The sequence below is a fragment of the Numida meleagris genome, chromosome 16 (genome assembly GCF_002078875.1).
Source record: "Numida meleagris isolate 19003 breed g44 Domestic line chromosome 16, NumMel1.0, whole genome shotgun sequence".
Taxonomy (NCBI): domain Eukaryota; kingdom Metazoa; phylum Chordata; class Aves; order Galliformes; family Numididae; genus Numida; species Numida meleagris.
The window spans coordinates 4925350-4947574 of record NC_034424.1 but is presented as its reverse complement, the minus strand read 5'-3'; the positions used below and the strand labels follow the sequence as shown (position 1 = coordinate 4947574).

The 22225-nt window shown below is 45.1% G+C and overlaps 1 protein-coding gene across 1 annotated transcript; it reads right to left on the bottom strand.

The window, feature by feature from the left end:
• CIZ1 (CDKN1A interacting zinc finger protein 1) lies at positions 49-22225 on the bottom strand. Its single transcript, XM_021414297.1, has 16 exons — positions 22207-22225; positions 18673-18797; positions 16539-16663; positions 13911-14077; positions 13047-13182; positions 12097-12157; positions 9184-9257; positions 8721-8800; positions 7505-7687; positions 7044-7174; positions 6549-6633; positions 5836-5949; positions 5344-5529; positions 4640-4709; positions 3435-3556; positions 49-792 (listed from the first exon to the last, which is right to left on the bottom strand). Exons 2-16 carry the CDS (start codon positions 18768-18770, stop codon positions 193-195), a joined length of 2232 nt encoding a protein of 743 aa, XP_021269972.1. The 5' UTR covers positions 18771-18797; positions 22207-22225; the 3' UTR covers positions 49-192.

Here is a 22225-nt window from a genome sequence, read left to right as displayed (position 1 = left end):
CATAATTGCAGTAGCCAAACTATACAAGTAATAATCAACACCATCCCATATTAGACACGCTAAAGCCAGGCTTATTTTATTCTTAAAATAAAAACAGCAGTAAAGTTGAAGGTTTTTGCTCTATTAAAAGACTCCGAAAATAAACATTTCCAGCAAATATCGTGTGTAAAGGGCTCTCCCTTTAAGGCCACTCTATCTGGGTTTGCGCCTAGAAGAGCGTCTGCACCCAGCAGAGGTAAGACTGGCTGCCTCACCTTTGGCTAGGGAGGAGGGCTCTGCTGCTGCCTCCTGGCCTACGTTTGCTGCCTCTTTCTGTCCTGACCCCCCTCCGCTCCCTGCATCCTGGCAGTAGTACGTGCCTTCCCCTTGCCTGGCTGCATTGGCTTCTTCCTCCTCATACACAGCATGTCCCAACAACTCCCCTGCGGCGCTGCTCTCTTCGGGGAGCGGGCAATCGGCACTAGTGGCAGTGGATTTGCTCTCCTGTAGGTTTTCTTCTTCTACAACCGTGATTCCACACACGTCAGTCATGCTGGCTAGGCTTCTGCCCTCTGCTACAGAGGCGGCCAGCTTGCCCTTACCCTCTGGAGACCTCGAAGCTTGTTCTTGCAGTGCTGACAGCTCTGTACCCTCCTTGTCTATCCCGTGATTGGCATTCATCTTCTTGCTGGTATCTCCTGTTGTAGCAGGAGGCTGTTTCTGATCATCCAGCAATTGGGAGCTGGAGCCCTGGGAATGCAAAGGAGCCTCCGGATAGGCAGCTGGGGCACGATGCCTTGCTACCTTGTATCTCTGCAAACACAAACAAAGCACTGTGAGAGACAAGCCCAGCCGGATACTGTCAGTGCAGTGAGCAGCAGCTGGTCCAGGAAAACCTGTACAAAAACAACGGTGAGTGACAGCTAGAATCTGCAACGGCACAACCTGTCTGAGCCCATCTCCTGGCCTGGCTGCAGAGGCTTTCAAGCAGAGAAAGGTCAGCTCCTGTGAGAAAAAGTGGTGATATTAAAAATGTAATTACTTAGTGCTGAGTGAGTGCATGGCACACCTGTGGCTCCTGAGACAAAAATCATGCCTGGTAACTGTTGATCTCAGTCAGATTCAGGACTCTGCAGATACAACAGTGCAAGTGACAGCTCTTGCTCCAGCTGCTGCCAGGACCTAACACTGGACATGTAGCCTGGATACACGAGGCAATGCCCTGCCCTTATGTAGGGAGGAGTGGTTTAATGGTTTAACAGCCACAGCAAGACTTACGTCGAAAGCTTAAGATTTTTCATTCTGCTGATATAATCTGTGCAAAGCTGCTGACAGGAATACTAAGAGATCACGAGTATCCTCATCTTACACGGTACTGAGGTTATCTACAGGATAAATGTTAGCATATTTTCAATAAAATGACTTGTTTATACTAGCTACCATGACAAACCAGTAGAGGTCTGTAAGGAGACTAAAATGGCTGCTAGCCATTTTCAAGACTAGATTTCAGAAAAACAGTGATGCTGTGCAGCTAGCATGCAGCGGGGATCTGCTCTTTGAAGTCCCAGACGCAGTACGAAGTAAGGGAATGAAACAAAGCTCCTTTCCACAGCACTTCCCTTTACCATCAACTCCCTTTCATCCTTCTGCCAAAAGCTCCCTTGGACAGGCACTAGCATTAGACCTCACAATTCAACAGAATTATCTTGAGCACACCAGCTTTCACCACTGTCTAACCAGTGCTACTGCAGTCTGCAGCGTGGAATTAGAGCACACCAGACTAACAGCCTTACATTTGACTTCAGTAAATCATCACAGGCTTGTTCTTTCCCCGTTCTCAAATAGTGGGATATGTGTAATATTGCAGTGCACTGGAGCGAAGTCAGCCAAGTAATAACATTGTGCCCAAATTTAAGCAGGCACTAGTGTGCCAATTTGTTTTCAGAGTGAAGCTGTGAAGTGCCTCACCAGCAGACAGATCTCTGCTTTGAAATCCTCTGTGAGCCTACTCTGATGAGAATACTCTGAAATTGGAAATGATTTCACTCAGATTGTGACACAGCCAGGCAGAATAACTGTTAGCCTGCAGATATTTAAGGTTGGACTTTTGCCACAAATAATCCCTCTAAGTCACTCCGGTGTCCACTTGAAGAGTATCTGATTTCAGCTTTTAAATGGGGCAGAAAGAAGGCATACGCACTCCTGCTGCAGTCTCCCTTCATGCTGATCTAAAATAAGGCAGGAAAGCTGCAAGGCCAATTCCTTCATTCCAGAAATGACTAGCTGCGGGAGAGGATGAGCAACCCTCCAAGAACAGCTGCGGTCTGCTCCTGCTATTTGCCATTCCAAATCCACAGCTCCAAGTGCTGGCTTCTGCAGCAACCCCAGCCCTTGCTGAAGGACACAGTGGTTGATTGGGAACAGTTAACCTGTCTGAAAGACTAGCAGAAAATCACTAAGATGCAACAATAGCTGGATACACCTACGGTCAGGAAACAGGTTGTGTGTGCTGGCAGAGGATGCAGTCAGCGTGGGAGCCTCCCCTTTGCAGAGTCAGGGAGTACTGCTCTCCTATGTGGGCAGGGGTAAGCAAAGGAGAGGGCAGAGCCTGTGCAAGCCCTGCACAGCCACCACAAGGTAATAATCCAGGCCCCTCACCCCTAGTAAATCAACAAGGACGGAACGATGGAGGCAGGTTCCGAGCCAGCCCAGCAGGGAAAGCTTCTAGATATGAAGCAGCAAGGGGCAATGCTGCTTCTGCAGGTGAAACCAGTAAAGCAAAAGAACAGCATCAGCTAGCAGAGCTTTGTGCTAAGGAGTTTCTAGGAAAGCATTGCAGACAGAATGACTGACTTCATGTTGCAGGCTGACCCTGGGGACCAAACGGACTCTTTCAGCTCATAGTTTCCATATCTCAGAGCACTGTGCTGTTACATTTCCAGATCTCTACGGTGAATATCCGATTTTACCAGGCTACTTCATGGATGAATCACACCTGCAATTTTGGCTAAAGGAGCTGTTCCTGCAGTCACTGTAGTACTGCATGGAAAGATGCATATGCACCAGCTTTCTTTAAAAAGAATAGCCTCTTTCTGTCTTGCTCTTTCCCCATTTTGACCCACCTGTAATCTATCTAACAAAGAAGAGGCTTGGACTGAACAACAGACTCCACAGGTTCAGCAAACAGATCAGACACTCTGAGGAAGACTTCCAACCAGAAACGGGCAACAAGATGACAGTAGCAGTAGCTGGGAAGCAGGACTGGACTGGTTTAAGATCTAAAGGGGTGATGGGAGACAAGCACGGAGCACATCAGGAGAAAGCTGTGACACAACAGACACCAAGGGTGATGGAAATGAACTGAAGACAAGACAACTAACGTGGCGGATTCACTGAAGAGACACGCACAGGGGTAGTAACAAATGCCAGGCCATGCAATCGCCAAAGGGTCTAACCTGAAAGTTCTCAAAATGCATCAGGGACTTGCAGTGTGCGAGCCGGGCAGCAGAGTCGCTATGGTAGAATTTGTGACACAGCCTGCAGAGGTAACCTGCGACGGGGACCAGAAAATCCAGGCCTGTGAAACGGGAGGGGAAGGGAAATCACAGATCACATTGAATGGAACTCAAAATAATGAAAGTATGTTAGAAGGGAAATTAAGCAAGGGGAGGAGGAAAGAAGAGAGGAAGTTGGAAAGCTTTGCTTCTGTTAATCAGGGGTTTGCAAGACGACTTGCTGAATATCTTGTCTTACCATGGGATGGCTGTGTGCTTGATATTCAGAGAGAAATCTGGCTGCCAGAGCAAAGAAACTACACATAGCATTAAGGGGAAAAAAAAGAAAGGAATACAATGGAAAACTACAGAGAACATGTGATCTAATGTAATGGGATCAAACCAAGCAGAAGACAGCAGGCGTGCAAGAGGAACACGCAGAGAACATTCACAGCATGAATCATTATTCCATCTGCCACACGATAGTGGAAGGTTACAGCGATATGGAAGATTGGTGTAAACAGCGCTCTCCTTGGGCACAAGACAGCTTCTGCAGAGCTGCCCTCTGCACAATACAAGTGGCCGTTAGAGGTTTGAAGTCAAAATCACTTACAAGGTGGGGACAAGAGGGAGCCATCTGAAGGCAGCACGGCCCACCAGTCCAGGAATATATCTGAATAACCACTAAGTAGAACGTGGGGGTTCTGAAGCAGAGGAAACATGCACAGTTTGGGCTCTGGCAGAGAGCTCGATACCGTCAGTACTGTTCAGTATCTCCATATAAACTGCATTTCTACTGGCAAGTGTTCTCATCGGTATGCTTTTAGGCTCCATTTTTCCAGAGCATCCCTCATTTTCTACCTTGTTTATTCAGTACTCCTATCCTATTTGCTCCGTTTCCTGCCTTGGTAAGATATCTGGCTCTCACCATTTCTTCCTCAAAGGGAATGGCAGCTGACAAACATCCATCACATCCTTTACATTGGATGAGAGAGGAACTTGGCCCTTTCTCCACACAGCAGTGACCTGCAACAGTCTGATGCAGATGCTGAAGCAATATGGCCAAAGAATTTGTTACAGCAGCAGATAGAGACCATCCTCTCTTGTGGTTACAGCACGCAGCTGGAGAAGCCTCTGCAGGCCTTAGCGCTTCTGTGTTTGCTTACCATAGGCTGTATCTGGACAATACTTCTCACTTCCTTTGTAATCCTCCAAAGACACTTCCTTCAGCCCAGTCTGGAAACCAAAAGAGCATTAGTGCCTAGCATATCTACATCAATTCCCTTCCATTTTTCTGGTAAACTTTGAAGCAAAACAGAGGCTTCATATACCAGAGATGGAATTGCATAACATCTGGCTAGGGCCAGATACCCAGTGTCAGAGGCCACTTCATGGCAAGGGTTAAAAGCATCCCTTGCATTCTGAGCCTGAAGTAGCTTAGCCTTGTACCTCCTCTTGGTAACAGCTCTTTACTGGGAAAATTGTATTTATCAAGATAAACCTCCACACATATGTTTGCTATGAGACTGAGCTGCTGCTGGGCTATTCAAGGAGACTATGTCAACGTCTTTGATAGAAATTTGTTTCCTTGAAAAAAACATTGCTTATGCTCAACAACAAGGTAATGTTTGAAGATACCAGCAGGAGCTGTACAGCACAATAGAAATACCCTTCTGCATCCACACGTAGTGTCTGATTCTCTTTTGCACTGTCCTGTGCCCTAGAAGAACTCCAGGGCCCTCACCCTCCTGCTGCAGGGTTCAAGGTTCACTGGACTCTAAACCCTGAGCTCAAGCAGACAAGAACAACCAAGTCACATAAGCCCACAGCAGATTCTCAGATATATCAGCCCTCCATTTGCACGGCATACCTGCTTGGCAGCAGAATCCTCATTCTCTACCAGCACTACATCAAGGTCTTCCCCCTCACCAGCTCCCTCCTCTTCTTCCTCCTCCTCTTCCTCCTCCTCATCATCTTCGAAACAGCCAACAGCATCCACTGTGATCAACTCCTCTGAATCTTCCGGGCTGCCCAATTCCTTCTCTCCCAGTCTCACCTGTCAGATACAGAAAAGACCAGATCAACTCTGCACTCTCCATCTAAGCACAGAAGACCCCAGGCTCTGAACAGACTGCATTTGATGAATAGATGGGACTGCAAGAGAGGCACAAAGCTATCTTGCTTGCTGACACATCTACCTCCTGTCCCTTTTTCACTCCATTTCTTTAAAAGCAGGGTTTGAATAACTTCCCTTCATCCCTGCAATAGTTGGGGAAGCTGAAAGCTGACTTGATCTGCAGTGTAGCTGCCTCCAGTGCAGCTGCCTCCAGTGCTGGGCAGCTCTCTACTCAGGCAGTATTACCTCTTTGGCTTTCTGTTTATGCTCAGGGGACTTCATATGCTCCACAAACTTGCGAGGGGTCTTGAAGTGGCGGCTGCAGACAGTGCAGAAAGGACGAAGTGAGCGTTTGGCCAGCTAAAGAAAGCGAGAAGAGAAGATCCAGTCAGTCACAAGAGACACCACTCTGAGGAAATATAGCTTAATCTTGGGCAAAACAGTTACAGCCCCGTGTCTAAAACAAGGAGACCACAAAAAAAGAGTCTTATTTTCAGGAGAAAGGGCTCACTAGTTCCTATCTGTCAAAACCATGGAAAATGCTCATGGCAAAACAAATGTGTTTGGTAAAAGGTTTCCTAGCAATTTTTCCCTAGGAACCAAATACACACACAATAAATGCAGTGGCCTGCCTAAACTTCAGCTCAAAACTTAGAGGCTGCCCACCAGTTCCTCCATTCCACTGGTTATGTAAGTATAGCAGACCACATTTATTTAGGAAGTCCAGAGGTGCTTCAGGCCATACTGACATAGCATGACAGCTGGAGGTTCAACCCTATACCAGGGATCACCAGCAGCAGACAGCATGGCAGTGCCCTCAGTGAGAGCGTTACCAGCAGAACTTTGTGCATCTCTCCAATCACCTCTCTTTTGCTGCCTGGGGAGTAGGAGATGCTAGACACAAACTCAATCCCCACAAAAGGTCAGTGCAAAGAAGAAATCCATGCTATGGTTATTACCTTGTGTTCTTGGGTCCTGCGATGTTTGATCAGATCTCCTGTGAAGTGTATCTGACAAGTGTTACACCACCGCTGCGGGGTCTCCCTGAAGTGACAGCAGAAACATCAGTAAGTCATAACTTATATTCTCCATGGAATACTGCAATGTGCAATTTGTTTCAGCATTGTTTTCCTCAGTATCACTAACTTTTCAGGCTTAGATTCATCTTTTCCATTCCCCAGCACCTCACATAGGGAATATAGCCCATGCCGACAGAAAGGCACCAATTAAAAAAACTCTCCAATCTGATCTACTGTATTAAGAACTACGTACCAGGTCAAAGTTAACAATCCTTTATCAGGAAGGAAGATGCCAGAAGCAGGTTAAGGCCTCAAAAACAAGAGGGATTTTGTACGCTATCCTGGAACACAGGGGCACCTTGGTGCACTGAGGAATTTTGGAACTCATGCAGATCCTTGCTGAGATTGTGTTTGCTAGCTCAGGCCAACACTCACCCATCTTTCTCTGCCAGCAACTTCTGCTCCTTCACCATAGGCAGTAGTGAAACAAAACAAACATTGCTCATGTGCTGAATCTCCCCAAGTCGCTGCTGGTGCTGAATTCCAGCCATGTGGGTTTGGAAATTCTAAGAAAAGGTTAAGAGAAAGATCCATTTAAATACATTAAAATACAGAAAATAATAGGCATGAGCTACGCTTTCTATTCTCTTAAATGCTGCATAACAATGAAATGGTATAAAAGCTTAAGACTGTGGCTGCCTGTGGATCCACCCACACTTGTTCTCTAGCAGGTTGCTTGCCAGCTCCTCAGAAGAGGTTTGCTTTATCTGCATGCTTGTCATCATTTTTTAATGCTTCTCTGGCTAACAAGTCTCCTGATGCACCTCCCCATGGCAGCTGGCCAACCAATGCACTTCTCTTGACCATCCATCCCAGTCAGACCTGTGGATTGATACCTGCTGACTGCAGCAGTTGGTCTTGCAGATATAACAGTAGAATTTAAGGACTGATTCAGGGCTGGGATCAGCTGTGCCCATCTCGCAGGTCCAGTGCCCTGGTTTCAGAGCTGTTGTACTGATAGCTCTGCTCTCGCTGCTCTGCTGGATAGTCACTTTCAGTGAACCTCCAGAGCTCAACACCTGCCAAAAGAAGGAGTCAAGACTAGGTCAGATCTCTCAGTAGCAGACTCACATTTTAGATGTGCCCTAAGCTCTCTACCCCTTAAGAAAGTGCACTTAAGCTTGAATCCACAGGAGACTGCTAAGACTCTTGCAATACACTTCTTCTCCCAGCACTGCTAGATCAGAAATCCCTGTGGATTACCAGGCCTATTAGTACAAATGGTTGTTTCCTCAGCCTTGGTACAGCATACGATCCACTTACTGAAGATAAACATTGTTTGGTACCTTGGTAAGGGACACTATCAGCTCACGCTTCCCTGCAGAACAAAAGGAAGCTCAGAATCACATCTGACAGAGGAAGAAACTCATACAAGGGCAGAATGATACATGTAATCACATCACCAAGCCACAGATGTCTCCAGCAATGGAAGACTTGAGTCTGATTCATACTGTGGGTTAATCTTTGTCTGTTTTTGCAGATTTAAACAACGAAAGATCTGGTTTAACATCTCGCACATGGGCAAGGTATTTCATGTAAAGGGCTCTCAGGTTGCTAGCTTCACCCTTGTCTCACTTGTTCCAAGATGCCTTTCAGAAGCATAGACTCCCACTATCTGCTCATGTCTGCTGTAATGGCAAGTTTCATAGCAGCTGCACGTTTACTACCATAACCCCATTTTTCTACATCTACTTGTCAGCAACAAAAGGTGTATTTTTAGCTATGTCCCTTTAATACAGATATTTTTCAATGGCTCTTTCAATTCAACCTTCCGTCTGAGTACTGAACCCTTAGCCGACCCCAGCACCCACAAACAGGCAGCAGCAGGTGAGGTACAGGCCAGCAGAGGCACAGAAGCAGCAAGTCAGAGCAGACCGCACAATAATTGCAGACATATTATGCCTTATTGCTAGGGACAACAGCTTACAGCAGGAGACAGAGCTCCAGACGTGGGTGCCATCTGGTTCCCAGTGGCAACGGGCATCTCTGGGATGGAGTGGGAGGTTTTATGTTCTGTACCACCCCAGCCTGCACAGAACAGCATCTACTCACCTCAGGAGCCTTTGGTTCCTCAGAGAATTTCCTCTCTTTAGAGAGACTTTCAGCCGTGTACTGCTTTACATTATTTGTACCTAGGGACAGAGAGTCTTTTCAGCTGCCTTAAATCAAAATGTGAATAACAAAAAAGAAAACAAAAAAAACAAAGCAGCAGGTGAATGAAGTCAGGGAGCTTTCCTCACAGTGCTGCTGGCCATAAGCCCAGCTTACAAACCTGCTTCCAAATAAGCCCTGTTAAAGGGGAAACTCTTCTCATTATTTGCATTTGCTAGGCAACAGCAACAGCTTTTAGGGGACTATGTTTGGATTTGGTTCCTACATTTTCTCCTCCTTTCCCCATCCTTTATGTGGGGGAGGACATTTCTGAAGACTCACAGGATCTAGAGATACTGAATGTTAAACGCAGCTCAGGCAAGGAGCGTCCTAAAAATACAAATCATGGTGCCCAGCAACTCACCATCAGCTTGGACATGGGTGCTCGACTCTTCCTTGCTGCCTGCTGCATTCTCTAATGCAGACTCTTCAGTCACACTTAAAAGATATCAAGAAAACAACCTTATTTGTGATGTTATAGACCAAGAGATTCAGAAGACAAAGGCATAGGCTGGAATCTAGGCTATCACAATCTCCACTGAACCCCCCAAATCAGTAAGCTACTGGATGCATATTGCAGGCAGAGATTCAGCAGAAAGGAATGAAAACAATGGAGAATGGCATTCTAGAATAGACTCAGAAGCAGCAGCCAAATAATCTGGACAAGAAAGTCAGAACTGATTCTTTGGATCACTCCCCTCTCTTGCATGAGGCCTGCAGGGAAATAAGCTCATACAGGAAATATTCTTAGTAAGGGCTCTGAGAGCTCATTCCTTTCCTGATTGGCAACCTGCAGGGAAGCTGCAGTACCTGGCCATCGCTCCAGGTTGCTCTTGTGCATGAGGGAACAGAGACCTGTCAGAACTGAACAGTTTCTCAATTATATCTTACAGGGATTTCATCATAACTGCCTGTTCTATTCGTTTCAATCGTGCTTCATTCCAGAGTCCCTACAGTTCTGCTTTTGGGGGAAGTGGAGCTCTACAAGACACACATCAAACGATTTTGCATTGTTTGCTTTAGTTCTATTGATCTGCTAAGGAGAAAAAAGATCCTGAGAAGATCGCTGAGAAAAAAAATAAGGTTGACTTGCAGAGGGCACAGAGCGTACTTTGCAATGTCTCTCTCTATCCTCCATTTTTCCCATAAAGAAAATATTTTCACTGTGGTTTGAATGCTTTCTCTTTCAGGCCAGCACAATATCCCACCTGCTGGTATCCTCCTGCCAACAGGGAGCAGCACATTCTGCACAGGGAAGAATCCAGACTGTGCAGGTACTGAATCCTGAGATCAAAATACACACGTACCACATAATTTATCAGATTGATAAGTGATAATGTAACTGGGTTACACAGCTATAAATATGCAGCAGAGTTTGGGTAGTGCAAACATGAAGAAAACAAGAGTGGCTGGCATTATTTGGCAAGTACTGCCAACAGGCTCAACACTATACCACACACAGATGGCACCAGCACTCCAGGGCAAGGGTTTGCAGTTTAAACTGAAAATCTAGGGAGCAATCTAGGGGAGCAAAAGCCATCACAAGCAGGAGCCAAGAAGGAAATGGTGTTATGTGGATACTTGTCGGGCCATGCTAGAAGAACTGGGTGTTCAAGGAGTATCTGAAGATGAGTGCTTCCCGCACTGGAATGAGGATGCTGTTCCAGGCATACAGATGGCACATAGGAGAAAAGGCAGAAGTGGGAAAAACCTAAGTGAAGAAGGAGGCTGGTATTCCTGGCCAATGGAAAATGGAATGATGAAACGAGAAATAGAAGTGTGGCACGAACTGGGGGAGACCTATCCTCATCTGTGAAAGGCAGCATTAGAGCAGCAAGCTGTTTTTCTCAGAGATCCATCATCTGTTCATTAAAAGTAAACAAACACTTCCAAAAAGCTAAGGAGTCGTACATTCAAACTAAATACCAGCCATAAGATATGAATCAAATCGGGCAGTCCTCAGCTACTGCTTTGGAAGGGATGTTCCCAAGAGCAGGTTTGCTGCAGCAAGATCTCTCACTGCTCAGCCTTGATACTTTTTTTAGAGCATGTAGCAGGACTTTGATTAATACCTACTACATATTAATGTAATTAAAATTAAATTAACTTTAGCAAACAGATTAACAAAACATATGCTCAAATGCATCTGACTTAGCCTAAATTGAATTTATTCACTTTCGCCCTAATTCACAGTCCGTAATCCACAACGGTCTCTGCTCACATAATATTTATCACTCTTTAATGTTTTACATGATGAAAGTAATATCGAAACATCAAAGTGATCTTGGAATATTCTCCCTGAAGCTAACCATTAATCTCTAATCTACAGATGGGAAACAGAGAGGTGAAGAAACTTGTCCAAAACCACGCGGTGAATTGTTAACAGGAAGATAAAAGGACCCAGGAGCCCTGACTCACAGTCATTAACATATGTTGGAGAATTCTCAAATCAGTGCCTCCACAAATCTTTATTCACTCCTTCCTGTTCTCCCCCTGCACTAGCTAACACTGACAGCTCTGGAAGAGGTACAGCACTGTACAGATGGCTCGAGGAGCTCTGCAACGTGCCTTCCCACTAGATGGCAATGCAGCCTTGTCTGCTTCTTCCTGCACCCTCTGGAAAGCAGGGAGTGCCAAGATAGGCCTGCAATGGCCAGCTTGCTCGTGTGCTGCGCAGCCCTTGCAGATAATAGGATTGCCTTTGTTTATTTTTACCCAACAGACAGGGGTACTGGCAAGAGAATCTCTGCAGAAGGGATACAGAACTCAACACTCATGAATATAGGCTTGAATACTTGGGAGTACTGATTCCCTTCCCTTTTTCATTCCTCAAAATAAACTACATTCTCCTACACCCTGCCATAACCTAACATATTCCAAGGCCTTTCCTCTCTGCTGATACCTGGCTGCTCATTTCCCTTTATGGCACTTAGGCAAGAAAATTAAGAGAAACAGCTCAAAGTAGTAAAGATCTCTCTGCTTCTTAGGAGAGTCCTGGCAGGAGAACACACAAGCAAGTATTACTTTGTTGCACATTTACATTACAGGCATCTCTTACTTTTCATTCCTATCCTTGGGTCACCTGTAACAGACACCCCTACAAACACCCTGGATCTCAGTAAGCATCACGAGATTTCCTGAGCTGTTCACAATCCTTTGAAATACCTCCTAAATGCCAGACATCAGGCCAGTACAGCACTGCCCTAATTGCAGGAAAATAAAATTAGACAATAATGCTAAAGCCGGTAACTATTTCAATACCACATTCAATAAATACCTCTTCAGTCTTTTTGCTGCAGGCTCGGTGTTGAACACAGATTCTGTTGGAGTTCTTGGTTCTGCAGGAACACAGAAGATCTCCTTAGCAAAGCAGACCATGCCACCTTAAGCATGTCCCCTAACTGAATGGCCAGTGCCTACAAAACTGTTTTAGAGCGAGTAATACTATACACTTGCTTATTCTGAATTTGAGAACTACAGTGATAAGGTTGAATAATAAAAGAAATTAATAATGACCTAAGAGATTTGAATTTTATTGCAGATGTGATTGTAAGAGGTGTGGTCCAGTAAGAAATCTATGCTTATGTCTACTAAGTGGGTCTTCATACTATAGCGAGGTGACAAGAGCACAGACCATGGAACATTGACCAGGTGACACGGCCATCTGACCACAACCATCTCATCGGGTAATTTTCCCCACCACATATACACTGGCCACAACCTCACCATGTGCCCATATTTTTAGATTATACACTTTTCAGTCACAATACAGAAGTGGGAATATTCGAAGAGATTCAGTGCCAGCTTCTGTTCTGACAGCTGGAGTACTCGCTTAGGTCATCTCTTCCTCAGCACGTTGATTGCAACTGGTTCTGTTTCATGTGTTTGTTTCTGTGAGACATTCGGTTCAGCATGGTTAAGGCCACGTGGAAGCTTGAATTTCAAACCAGTTCCTTTTTGCTTCCTCTATCTTAAAAGAAGCTCATTATCAGGGTACCTTCTGAGAGTCTTCCATGCAAGGGATATGGGGGAAGGCATATAAACACCAAAAATATCCAGATAAAAAGCATATTTTAAAAGCACCAAAAGCAGAGGGCTGTGGCACATAATTTTGGTGTTTACAGTTAGAGAGAAGGGTAAGACTAAAGCCATCTCCACTCTTTGCTGCAGGAATAGCACAGAGCTTGTCATCTAGAAGCATTTGTTTCACTACAGGCTTACTCTTACCTCTGGATAGAGAGGAGTTGTGCTGCTCTGACCCTGCTCGCAGTTCCCCTGGAAGTTCTATTTTCTCATCACCTTGCATCTGAGATGAAGAACCTGCATCTAGCTCCCGCTTCCTGTCTGGGACCCTCTGGAAGTCCTGCAACAGGCAGAGAGTCTCTGGAGAAGGCACAGTCCAAGCATGGAAGTCTACCTTATCCAGCACATCTTTTTGAGAAAGCAGGAACAGATATGCAAATGCTAATCTAAGAGGAGGGAATACTGGTCAATTAATCTGAGAACCATTTCCAGGACACAAAAGAGGTCTTAATGGTGGAAGGTGGGAATGTTTGGTTTTTGAAAGGTCTTCCAGAACGTTAAGAATTGTGGATTTCATAAAATTTAATGTCTGAACATGAACAGATATGACTCATACCAAAAAAGAAAAAAAAAAAAACAGCCTGAAAAGGCAGAGTTACATATCCATGGTAGTAGCAAGTCCTTCCAGATCAACAAACTGCCATGGAAGGCTAAGGGGTTAAAAACTCTGGCCTCTGAAGAGCAAAGATTTTTTTTTTATTCTCATTACTTTGAAGATATTACCTGTGAAATTTCCTTTTCTTTAAGGCTTAGACAGTTCTGCTATGAGAAATTATCCGTCCTGGGCAAATACAGACAAGCTATCTTTGCATCCTAAATGTAAATACGGCCAACAAGAACCTTAGGGATGGCCTTATTTCTGCATTTCTTTGTCAACAGCATGGTGCAAACTTATTTTTCATCGTAAGGCTCTCTCCTTCCTCTTTGTTCTTTACCTACAACACAGTCAACTGCTGCAAGTGCAAAAGCAGCATCAAACTCCAAAATGGTCGGAAGCCACGAGCCCACCTTGCGAAACATCCGGTTCTGCCGCTGGAAGGGAAGGTTGGGGAAGCCCAGACGAGTCGGCTTTAACGAGACTCCAACAGGTGGTGGCCCTAGGAGGGAATGCCTTGTAGCCTGAGGGAAAAACTGCTGCAGTGCTGGGGCTGTCATGTTAAATCCACGCAGGTTTCCTACAAATGCAAACACACAGCACATCAGCACCCTGCAGCATGCAAAGGAGAGAGAAAGTCTTACCCTCATATACACAGCAGGGAGAGGGGAAGGGCTCATCCACACAAGACAGTGTCCTTCCCCGGGTGCTGTATGACTGCTCTATGCTTTACCCTTTTTAGTCCCCATTGAACAAGTTGATGTGATAGCAACTATTACTAAATATTGAGCTATGTAATTATAATTGTCCCTGCAGGCTAAGATCATTAGAGCAATTATCTGATCTGAGCACACCAGTACTTGCGCTTGCAACAAAGCAAGGTATCATTTTACACAAATTCTCAGTAAAAAAGGAGAATTCACCCCACATTTGTGCAGCTGGCAGCTGACACCATGGCGTGGCTGCTATTTAACACGGGCCAGCAACAGCATTTCACTTAAAACAACACCAGATTTCTCAAACGACATTTCAGAGTCTTCTCTGCCACCCAGTTATCGTACAAGCTCAATGTGTCAACCTGAACTCAGACACCTGAGAAGCTGCCATTTCCAATTATAATGCTCTGCTTTCTGAACGGCTCTTTTCAGCATCCACAGACTACTGACTAAGCCTCAAGAGTTCCTTATGAAGGTGGTCCTTGCTACCCCCATTTCAGGGGTGAGGGAATGCAAGTGCACAGTTGCCTCAGCCACACTCTCAGAATCTGCCCACCACGCTGGGAACCTGGACCTACACTGCAGTTTTTTACTTCTCACTTGAAATGCTGCATACTCTGACTGTTTAGCAGCTGTTAAAACAAGCCAGAGTTTGGAGACAGGCACACAAAATTTGAAGTCAAGCCACAGTGTTGAAAGCCTAGAGCACAACAGGAAACATTCCCTCACGTTTGTCTTCAGAACTCATCTAACCTCTTATTACTTACCATAAATAATCTCTTACTGTAAAAATACGTACCTGTATTTAAAAAGAAAGCAAACAACCTATAAGGCAAAAAATCATCTCCTGCTCTTGCTTTAGTATCTTTAAAGAACCACGTATATATTTCAACTTGAAGTACTCATTTTTTCCTATTCCTACTGCTGAAGCCACATACAATGAATTATTCATCCCAGTGTCTCCCAGGTTCAGGACTACTACAGCATCAGATATTCTTACATGTAACCCAAACCTGAAATGACCAAAAAAACCCCATCAGATCCCAAAGAAGGGCCACACTGAACATCACATCTGTACTACACACTGCTAGCTGGTACAGAGTCACTGAAAGAGAAGTCAGAACTCAGCATGAAAAGAGAGAGGAACAACACTAAAATCAAAGAGCTGTCGAGTACTCATTAATAAACCTTCTCCCATTTTCATATCTAATTTGCCTCAAGTCTTTGGCATGCTATTTAAATACAACTTCTCAATAAGAGATTTTGCTCTAGAGAAAAGGCCAGACTATGCTAACACCAATGTATTTGAAAGGAGAATGACCAACTCTTTGTCAGACTTCTTTTCTTCTGCCACAAACATGTACTTCAATCTGGATATCCATTCAGAGTATGATTTGCTTTTCATTACTGGGAGTTTCCCTACAACCTGACAGAGATCTGCAGAGAGCCACTGGAGTCACTAGAGAGCCCTCTACTAAATGGGCAAGAGAACAAAAGGCAAGTTAACAACATGCAGAATACATCTATTGTCTACACATATGGGCACAATTCATATGTAAGACAAAAATTCCAGGCATTCATCTATATCAGGCATTTTAAAACTGTCCGAGGTACTGATCTTCTGTGTTGAAAACAGCTGTCAGGTTAAGATATTTGGGATAAAGCCATGTTTTTATTCTCATATCCTTATGTTAGCAATGCTATTATTAAGGCACCTTCATAAATTTGTTTGGAAAATATACCAAAAAATTGACTTGTGGCAATGTAATGATGGAGGAACAGTGATATTACACTTCGTACAAATGGCAGTCATTCAGGGAATCAAAACTTCACACAACAATTGAAACCTCAATCACTTTTCACCACAGTGTACTTTATTTGTCTGCACTCCACTAAGCTTGGACAAAGACAAGCAACTACTTCCACACACAAGGTTAGTGCATACATAACAGACAATGAAGTAAATTAAGTCTCCCATATGAGACAAATAGATTTAGGAAAAAAAAAACTATTTTTCTAAATATATCGATGGAAAAATACTCTTTCCACCAGTTCTATGAGAGAATCCTTTTCCAATGTATGTATTTACTATTAACCTGGTAGCTTCAAGTGCTATTCTCAGTTGTGAGCGTTTAGGCACATGGATTTTCATCAAGTGAAGAGTTTTCATGATGTGTTACATGTACAAATTTGAAGAGGGAGAAGACAAACAAGAATGCCAAACGCAAGGACTGCAATGGTTAAGGAAAAAACAGCCATACTATGGTTTCAATCCATGAAGAGTGATTAAATAACTGCAGTGAGCGTCTCCCATAACGACAGTACCTTGCATCTGTTGCATGAGTAAGGCCTGCTGAAGCATAGGATTGGCATTGAGTAGGGATGGTTGATTTGTTGCCCGTAAGCTCAGCATCTGCTGCTGTTGTGGTGGTGGCGGCGGTGGCAAACCACTGGAAAAGAAGGCATTACTCATAAGAATCTAATCAAAACCATACCCCTAATTTTCGAGGCACCCGACAAGTATATAACAGAGTAGCAAAGAGTAGTTGAAATGCTCATATACATGCATGAAAAGATACCGTACACCAACACTGTATCCTCTTTCTTCCACTCTCCTGGAATTTCCAGAGCTGACAGATTGTCTATCAAGAAATTTGAGGTCAGAGAGAACTCCTTAGCACCAAGCCCACATAGACCCTGTCAAGCAGCATAAAAAAAAAAAAAAACCCAGGCGCTGACTGCAGTTCTACAGCATTATGCAGCAGCTCTTCAGTTGAAACCAATGATCTAGATCAGCAGCTACATTTGACAACGACAAAAGTTCAGAAAACAGGGAGTTCTCAGCAGCTTAAAGAACACTTCCAAAATCTACACCTCCCACATCGAGCCAGACAGGTCATAATTGTAAATGGTGCCCCCTAACTGCAAGAACAGGGTGATAAAATAAAGCACGGCCTTTGCATTTAAAACACGGGGAGGAAGAGCTGCGCTGAAAAGGGCTCTCCAGTCCCAAGGAGGGTGGAGCAGACAGGAGACAAAAGTCTGAGGAAAGCAGCACGCATTTCTCCAGGCAATCATTTCTCCAGGCAATCGCAAGGTCAGGGCCTCCTCTAAAAATGACTGCTGACACAGCTAAATCTGCCAGGGCTGTAAAGAGGTACAAACATGGATCAAAATAACCGTGTTGCCAAAAAAAAAAACAAAAAACAACAACCCAACCTCTTAACAGATTTTACAGTAGCGAATGTTCATGCTTGCTGCTCTAGATCGTTCCAGTCTCAGAGCTATGAAATTTATGCTGGAAAAATCATACTTTGAGAGGTACCCAAGCTCTCCACACTGCTTCTCAGTCAGCCTCATTTTGGCACATTGAGGGTTAGTTTTAGAAATTAAAAAAAAAAAAAAAAAGATTTAGAGAGATTAATACTTCCAGAACAGAAAGATTCCCACATTCTCCTCAAAGCCATACGCTTTATAAAGCCGTTTTTGTAACTTATTAAATCAGAAATTAGCTTTTCTCTTGAAATCACACCCTATTGCTGTGAATTTCCACAGCATAAGGCTTTACAGGGCCCAGCGACTGCAATTAAACACATCATTTCAGAGCATTTTTATGAGTTCAATAAATCTCAGCTCATCAGGGACGACTGCTCCATCCAAAACAGCTGTTTTCTCCCTTGTATATTTTTTAGGAAACCCTGTTTATTTGCCTCTTTATTTCTGGCAGACATAATTTTTTTATTTTTTTTTTTAAACGGAGCAAAATGCCATTTTCTCCCCCCTCACCGCTCAGGCATGGCCCCAGCTGTGGTACCACAGCACAAATAAGTTGTACAGCATCCAATTACCCCATCCTAACCGGGAGATCCGGGGGGGGGGGGAGGGGGGAATAGGAGGGAATACAAAATAAAGAAAGCAGAAGTTCAATCGGCATAATATAAATGTAAAAAAAAAATATAATAGCAAAGCGGGTGTCCCTGTTTAACAAGGCTCAACCAGGCGCAAGGGTATATTTCTGAGGGAAAAGGCATTTTCCATTTTCCAGGGAACCCCTCCCCGGGCTCCGGGGCTCCGAGGGGCGCACCCCAGCGCTGCGAGCCCCGCGGGCGGGGAGGGAGGGAGGAGAAATGAAGGGAGGCTGCTGCCTCGGAGCATCCCTTTATCCCCTGACTGTGCCCCGTGCCGTTTAAATGCTCTCAGAGATGGCTGACACGCACCCCCAGGGAGGCCAGCACCCCGCGGCGCGGCCTCCCCACAGCGCGGCCCGGGCCACCGCCCCTGGGCCCAACACCCCCTCACCCCCAATGCCTCTGGGCCTTCGCCCCCCCGCCCCCGCCTCCCTTTGTCGCCTTCCCCACCGGGGGAGGGCAGGCGCGGAGCCAGGCTTCGGCCGGAGGCGGAGGAGAACGGGTCCCTCAAGACAGGCCCGCGATCCCCGGCCTCGCGTAGCGGCGCTTACCGGCCTCCCTGCTGTGCCGGGGGGTGGTGGTGCTGCTGCTGCTGGAAGAGGTGCTGGAGCTGCAGCAGCTGCTGCTGGAACTGCTGCTGGTTGAACATGGCTGGGGAGCTCCGAGCGGGGCGAGCCTGAGACAAAACGCGGCAGGGAGAGGGAGGCGGTGGCGCGGCTCAGCCCAGCAGCCATGGAGCAGGGGAGCCGCCGCCGCCGCCCATTCATTCACTGAGCCGATCCCCCCTTTCCTCCTCCTCCTCCTTCCCCCCGGGGTCATCGCAAGCAGCAGCCCGCGGAGGAGGTTTCCAAACCCCACCTCCTAAAACCCGCTCCTACCCTCCCCTTCCTTCCCCTGCCCGCCGGCACTCACATCGCGCCCCGCTGCTCTCACCGCTCCCGGCCTGCTTCCATCTTCCCCGGGAGGACACCCGCCCGGCCCCGCTCCCCGGGCAGGAGCAGCTCCTTCTGGAGGGCTGGAGGACCCAACCGCACCCGCCCGCGCCCCCTGCTCCGGGAGAGCGGCCCTGCAAGGCGTGCATCACCCCCGCAGCCTCCTCCCGCACCGCCCCGGCTCGCAACACCCCCGTTTCTCGTCCCTCGCACAGCAGTGGGGGTCTCCTGTCCCTCGGGAGGGGATGGGCACCATCTGTCCAGGGCTGGGGCAGGGGGAATTGAACAACCGGCTGAAGAGGGGGAAGCAGATGGTGCCCAACTGTGTTAGTTTTCTGGGTTTTGTCTTCTTAAATGGTCCAGGGGAATCTTTGGTGACTGTCTCACTGAAAAGATGGGGAGGAAAAAAAAAACACAACAGCTTCTGGCCATTTGCTGTGGTCACATCTTGGCAAGGCTGCCATGAGAAGCTGGAAGAAAACAGTGACTTTTGCAGCACTACTCTGCACTGTTCGTAGGCTGAAATGACTTCTCTAGCAGGTCCATCCACCTGTACTTTAGTTTTGTGAGAGTTTGCAACAAAACCATCCCTACAGCACCTGTTTTCTGAAGCAGTGAATGTCCAAGGCACACGACCTCTGTGTGAAAAAATATTGTGGCTGTCATTTCTTATATTATGCCAAGTAAGGGTAAAGATGCATTTCCACTCTTCACCATTCCAGAGAATCCATCCTGAAATAATTTACTTTATAAATAGTCTTATTATTCACGCCAATAAAGACTGCTTGACTCATTAGAGGCCTCAGGATTGATTGTTAGGTGAAAGTATTTAAGCTGAACACAATTCCTGGTGATATACAGTTAGCACTAACAATTTTCAACGCAACCACCTATGTTGATTTTTCCTTTGGGCCTTTTCATACTGTCCTGATTCTACAATAATCAATCTGGAGATGACCATCCATATTAATCAGTGAGTGCCATGGTAATGCCCAGTTAGTTACCCTGTCTGCACACAGAGGAAATGCTCTCCTGCTAAGCAGGAAAGCTCAAGTACCATCACATGGAATACATACACAGAACAGAAGATGCACTGAATCTTTCAAATAATTTTGCATGATTGATCCTTTTTGCTCTTGTAACCACACTATTACAGCATTTACCAGTTTGACTTTCTGCAGCGGCAAGATGGTTAGCTTCACAATCCTAGAGATACGCAACTACTCCCTCTATTAACCAGATGGATGAAAGACAGACATTGAGTGGTAGAAGTGACCATAGCTCTGGGTGGCTTGGTATTTATTGATTTATTTTGTGTATGCTTTGTTGTCTTGTGTTCTTATTTCTAAAATCTAAGGGTTTTTTTTACGTGTCCTTGGTATGTAATATGTGAAGTCTACAAAGGGCCGTGTTAGTGAGAGATGTAAGTAACTAAGATTCTAGTGTTTTACTGTTACACGCTGATGTAGCCTAGAAGCTTCCCTTAAAGCCTGGGCTTTCTTCTGCTGGGTCCTGTACTCCAGTTATTCAATAAACAGCCTTCCATAAGCTTTTAAACCATAAGCCTACCATTCAGCGCACACACTACTGAACTGGACACAAACCTGAACATGGATTTAGTCCCATGCACATACAGTATAAGTCAGGGTTAGGGCTACAGAAAATAAAATCACCTGCTGCTTTATCAACCCATGTTCCAAAGGCTGATCTTCAGAGATGCCTTTATGTACCAGACATAAACACCAAACCTACTCATGGCTTAACTGAATCCGGAGGAAAAGGTTCTACATTTACCCTATCACTCTGCTCAGTTTGAAGATACAGATGCAAGTTAATAGTGCAGGAAATTGGGCTAGGATTCTTCCTTTCCTTTATCACAAGCAAAAAAACAGCGTGCTTTAAGTTGTCAGCCATGGGGCACTGTCATTGGTACACAAAAATTTACCTCTTGTCTAAAGAAAATCAAGTTTTGTTTCCCTCCCCATGAGGAATATCTCCTTTTCAACAATTAGGCAACTTGCTTCTCAATGTTCAGTATCCAGTGGTGCATCTGCGTCATTACATGTGAATACAGGGAACCTTAAATACTTAGTGCTACAAGTTGTTACTCAGTGCCTTCAGTCATAGAAACTGTGGTATCCCAGAGTCAGGGGTGGTTATTCTCTCATTGATAGTGGCAGAAAAATCAAACAGTTATAAGAGCTAAAAGGTCAAGACAGGAAAATGACCCAGAAAGTACTCTTCAATGAAAAGATAACCCAACAACAGCACTACACTTCTATACAGTTATTTGGGGTTGTGACATTTCTCGGTAGATAAGGGGATAGACATATGAATGCTTTTTATTTAGGAGCTGGATTACATTATATATTCAGGCACATTTTTGCTGGGCTACATGAATTTGTTCCAGGGAGCAGATCAGGCTCACAGGTAATCAGACATTTCTAGTTTACAGAACATGTCTGGACTGTGCAGTTGTACATTTTAATTTTAACTCTAAAGGGTTGCTGTGCAATCCTTGGTGAAGCTACATATACTCAGATTTTCAAAAGCAATGATCTCAATTTCTCAGTGCCTATGAGAGGCACCAAAAAAAAAAAATCTCTTGCCTACCATTTCCTCTGAAATCTGCAGCGTGTTATTACTCATCCATTTCACTAGGATATAAGCTCATTCTCACTTAGTGTCTCTAAACCTACCAAACTCCATGAAGAAAAAAACATATGGAGCTATAAAGTACTTTTTTTCCCCCTCCTGCTTCTGGAGACTATCCATTGAAATAATGAATAACAGTGTCAAGTTTCACCAGGCCTGCCCTCAAAGGCTGATAGTACTTACTGGAGTTACTGTTTTCCATGTCTATTTTATCTGTAGGAAGACTACATTCACCCACATGAAAGTAGCAGCACACACTAATTCAAGGCAAGATAATAAGTGAGATATTTGTAACCACTCGTTCAATTGCTTCAGAAACCTATTCCCAATATTTCTGCACTGGCAGGGCAAGCCATAAACATAGATACTGCTTTTACCCCTATTTCACCACACAGCTAATCAGCTTCTTTCAGTCTCAAAAGGCAGGAACTGTTTTGTATCACCTCACTAGATGTGGAAAGCACAGAGAGCTCAGCTTTGCTGCTTGTTTAAACTCACATTGGTATCCAGGTCTCTT